General features: G+C 43.8%; 1 protein-coding gene across 1 annotated transcript in view; it reads left to right on the top strand.

Annotated features, from left to right (window-relative positions):
• LOC118418255 overlaps positions 1-399 on the top strand; it is a 14,281-nt gene extending 13,882 nt beyond the window's left edge. Inside the window, exon 6 of the mRNA XM_035824101.1 lies at positions 166-399. Coding sequence (XP_035679994.1) covers positions 166-399 — 234 coding nt within the window. The remainder of the gene's footprint in view (positions 1-165) is intronic.
• Positions 400-5,202: the final 4,803 nt, after the last annotated feature.

The raw sequence follows: 5,202 nt of genomic DNA, 5'->3' as shown, positions 1-5,202 counted from the left end.
TTTCATTGGAAGAACCGTTATTTTCAGTATCAGTGTATCCGTTAAGTATTTGAAACGGGCGATGTGATCTCTGTGTTTTCTCTCGATCCCAACAGACTGACCATACATACTGGACACGAGTGACAACGTCAAGGTGTTCCTGACACCCGTACCTGTGTCCACCAGGACGACGCAGTTCCGCCACAACGTGCACAGGGACTCCTACCACGACAGGGAAAGTCAGTGGAGTCCGTGCAAGTCAGTGAGACGAGCTGCATCACTGAAGGAGCCGGAATAGACGTCCGTGTGCCTTATAAAGTCGGGAAGGAGCTACAAATCACCCAGAACAGCGCCGTCGACAGGAGGAAGATAATGAGAGGGGAGTGCCAGACCAGTAGCAGATCTAGAATAGCCAATTGATAGCGCTGCTACAACCATAGTGAACCTAAAACTAGTTAGAGAATTCACGGACTAGTTTTGAGGTGATTTATACCATTACTGTGCATTTTAGTGTACTGGGTATACATTGCAGTAGTAGTTGATTGTGCATGTGTATCAAAGAACCGTACATAAGGTTAACCTCAGCGACGACGGACCGAATCAAACCGGAGATGGATGTAGTAAAGGTGAGAACCGCCATAGGAATGTTCAGTACAATTATTCTGTATCCAACCTGTGACCGAAGTTAGCGGGGTCAGCATTATGTAGTAACATCAAAACACTTAAACAGTCTCCCGTGCCAAGTGTACGGAAAACCTTGTCTCTGCGTCCTTCCTTTATTCTAGCTGTGCTAGTCATAGTCTTCAAAGCAGAATCTAAACAACGTGAAATCCATTGGTTTCATGACTTGTTTGAAATATGTGACTTATTAACATTTCACAATCAGGCTTTACTTAATATGTATCTATATAGCCGGTATAACCGCCCTTCGGCGTAACACACCAGCTTCAATTCCAAGCGACAATTACCTGACATCACTTCACTTTATATTTTATAGATATCGACATAAAACTGACATATTCGTCTTCATTATTTGTTTTGACCCCGTGAAAGCATATCATCCCAAAGCTCAAAAGACAAAGGCGAAAGCTATTTTTCTACCCTCAAAATCATCCTTCCTATAGCTCCAAACGACAACCACTTGAAGCATTCCATTCCAAATTGCAAAAAGCACAAGCTTATATAAGAAATAAAAGCTGGGACATATTGATCTTCATTATGATAGTCATAAGCATGCGAAACATCGTAACAATCTGTAACAGAGTGTACTGCCTATGATGTGCAAGGATTGCAGTCATTCCCGGTTATGTGAAAAGACCGTTCCTTAAATCAGTAATCCTGACACAAAGAATGCCTAAACAAAGAAAAATAAACAGCTAGAATAGTCCTCAAATACCACTAACAAAGAACGACACCCCCCGAGTATAGCCAAAAATCAATTCCCAAGGGAATGCGTTCGTGGAATTTTCTAAATTCTTTCAAAGCGATCGTAATACTGTAGAAAATGCCTCCGCCCCTGAGGCGTCGCCAAAAAGGAGCACAATAGATGATCTCCAGTGTAGCAAAGAGATATAGCTGGCATAGAAGCGCCATTGCTACTTGTTCTTTTGCCGAACTTCACAGCACTGTCATGTTCAGCATTGAGTCGTACACGCAGCTCTTCCGGAAATCTAGACTTTAACCTTAACTTGTGTCTTTTGACAGCTGTTGCACCTGGGAACATTTGTCGACTCCACTTTCCATTGCGCACAGCTTTGGCTACGCTCCTGCCCGTGTGAACAAAGTCTTAGATGTTTGGTACGTTTCCCTCTAGCCTCCATCATCACAGCATTGAGCCGCTATGTGCATAGTGACCCATCAGTCACTATGTGGCTGACAAAGGCCATGTCTGTGTTAACGATGATTACGGACGAGCCAGTCACCGGTTGTCGTGTACCGAGAGTAAGGCAATGGCAAGGATGATGTCCGGTGCAATGTCTTTATTCAGTCCTCCTCCAAGATCTTACAATTCGTCCCCGATAACGGCAGCACTACTCTCATGCAAAGTGTTCAGTTGGAAAATCTCTATTGCCTGCCATTTTCCCCTGAAGGCGTTGTTGTTGGTTCTTTCCTTTGTACTTCCAGTTTACGATGGGGAAATCAGGTTTCCCAGCGTCGGCTAACTCACGGTAGACGAGACAGAAACCAATGCATTGCTCGTTCAGGTGTTCTAGTAAGGGTTCACTCCCTGTAGACCACATGGCCATGAAGTTAATGAATGCATCTAACGCGGGTGGCATATATCTGAATAGTTTTGCGTTTGTATTCAGATACAAACACTTGAAGTGCCTTAGGAAGCTGTTCATATGTCAGCTTACATTTGTACCTTTGGCAGGTTTGTGGCTCTAACTTAGCCAGTTCAGGGTGAAGTTTGTGAGGTTCAATTTCAGGTACAACTACGACCTCCTCATCATGATCAGAATCTGAGAAGGTGTCTGTCCAGTGTCTGTCATGGCCTGATGATGAAGTGGAGGGAACTGAAAGGGATGTTTTCTTTTCTGTTTCTGCAGGATTGACTCTGATATTTTGACTCACTTGAGTGTTTAAAGACATATGGGTTTGATGATTTGTCCTCGAGAGTCATGCACAAGTAGCGCTGCATTGGCAGGGTTTCGTGCCAGGAGATGGCGATGGAGTGGGATACATTTGTTGTCTTCTCTATCGAGTGCTCCATAGACTCGGACACGTTCTCTCTATAGGTCACAGTGTCCTCAAACCTATTTAACATGTTCTCGACTAAATCCTGCACGTCAGAATCCCGGTAGTCCAGTTTTCTGTCAGAACCACATTGACACTGACGTCATACTCGCTAAAGTAGCGGTCGTCCTGCTCGAGGAAACGGGCAACGTCGCCGACGTAAGCTTTGAAGATGTGTCTAAGCGTTTCATGGTCACTTACTTGGGGATACAGGCTTAATTTTAACCCCTGTGTAGCAAAACGTCTTCTCGAGCTAAAGCTAATGGTCTACATTAAATGTACTTCAGAGTGAGCAGATGAGGCTGCCAAACGTGTCGTCTTCCGTGTATGTTTCATACGGGATTTCTCCCCTGTAGAACTCAGATTGCTTTCAGCTAAGTACTGTACAGATCACTATTGTTGATTTGTACATATTTTTTACACCACACATGTGCATTATGGGCATGTGTCTAGATCTGACACCATATGTGGAATTGTTTATTATAGTAGGAAAATGGAAATATAGCTTCCCTTTCAATGTGATGACAAACGAATGACTTTGCTTGTATAGTTGCCTAAACTTAGAATGAGAATTTACTCAACATCCTGGTTTACTTTGACAAGGATACTAACCAGATCGTGCCTGTCCCCCAGATCTTTAATGGCCTAAGCCAGTTGAGTAAGATGTGGACCCGCCTTCAGGACAGCGGAAAGATGCGAAACTTGGAATGCTGGAGTACCCGATGATGAAATTAGCCTCATCTGGGTATGCCACTATGCACGGTTCAGGGGTACTGAAGTAACTCCAGGAACCGTTTGTTTTCTCCGACCCTGATATGACTGCATAATAATTTGGGCTTGCCACTATGGACGGGTAGTTGTTGTCTGACCAAGTCGTTGATGCTGAAAGGTATTTTATCAGATCCAGAATCATGCCCATCGTAGCCGTGTGACAAATACATGCTACAAAACAGTCCAATTCTGTATGGTCCGCCCAACGAATATCGCAGAACACCTCGTTGATTTCAGCGTGGGTTAGGACTACAAGGGACCCTGAACCCAAGTTTAACGAAGATATAGATGACTTTTTCTGAAAAGAAAGACAATTTACACTTCAGGGGTAATACACCTATTGTAAAGAAAACAATCACTGTTGCAAAATGTTCTATGCATAAAAATTGAAGTGGTACATATAGATGTCATAATGTATGAAGCTTTGAAAGGAACTAATCTACTGCATCTCATTCATCTGCCTGACGTATTCATCGTGGAGCCTCTGCTCCGTCCGGACCATCAAATTTGCCCTCCAGACAGGCGAGGTACGCCATGTCTTCAAACCTTCACTCCAGATAGGCGAGGTATGCCATGTCTTCAAACCTTCACTCCAGATAGGCGAGGTATGCCATGTCTTCCTGGAATTATTCCCAGGAGGCTCTCTCCTCCCCCGCAGAGGCTTCATCCTTGTCTTGTCTTTATCATACCTTCTTATCATCACGCCACAGTCTACCGGTCACGGTGACTCTCACAGTCCGGGGCTCTGTAGCAGACCCATGTACCCGGCCAAGAACTCGTCCAGCCTCAAATCGTCAAATTTCTCTGCCTTCTTGGTCAGTTGCAGATTTGCTTTTCTTAGCCAGCTGCTTGCAGCCAGGTAGTTGTGAATGATCTTGTATTGAAAGCACTGTAACTTTATGTTATTTGACCATTACCTTCTGTTGGACGATTCATATGCCTGTTGAGGGAATGGTCATCCTTATGATATTTTCTGCAGTGGTGCATGTTACCCCTGCGTGCACCACCATGTGTTCAAAAACGTGGGGAGGTGAGTATAAAATTTACGCTTCTAAAAATGCGTTAAAGCTTTTATTTTGGCTGCAAATATAAATACAGGAGCTCGGAGGATGCGTGCAGCCATGGCCGCCATAAACATTTGATACAAGCGATGTTCCTTCGGGCGGTCGGCTTCATGGCCAACATGCTCGCAGCAACTCCCTGACAGCTTCCTTCAGCTTGACCTGACCGCATCCAGCAATTGTGCCATAGGATTACTGAATTTGTTGTAGTACATGCAGTTGTTAAAAACATCAATTTTCTTTCACTGCAACTGTCCCTGCGGGTCCTGCTGCTGCCTTTGTCCGGCTACCACTGCTTGACGGCACCCGCTGGTGCTTGTCTTTTAACCTGCGATATACTTCCAGCCACCCGCTGTCTCGCTTAGACTAACTTCGTGCTCACTTCTGTTTTTTTGGTTTCTCCCTTACTCTGCTTCATTTGCATATTGTACTCATTTGCATACGTCTGATAAAGGAAGGTTTTGACTTCACCACATTTAATTTGGCTTCCGTTGGAAATTTCTGTATACTCCTTTAACCTAGCATGAAAAGAATTATTATATTATACTTCAAATCACTGAAAAATTAAAGGATGTTACACAATGTAACAAGAATTGGCATATGTTCATGTACATGCATACCATACCATACATTATGTATTTCAACAATGTTAATA

The sequence above is a fragment of the Branchiostoma floridae genome, chromosome 6 (assembly GCF_000003815.2).
Source record: "Branchiostoma floridae strain S238N-H82 chromosome 6, Bfl_VNyyK, whole genome shotgun sequence".
Lineage (NCBI taxonomy): Eukaryota > Metazoa > Chordata > Leptocardii > Amphioxiformes > Branchiostomatidae > Branchiostoma > Branchiostoma floridae.
This window is presented reverse-complemented; position numbering and strand designations above follow the sequence as displayed.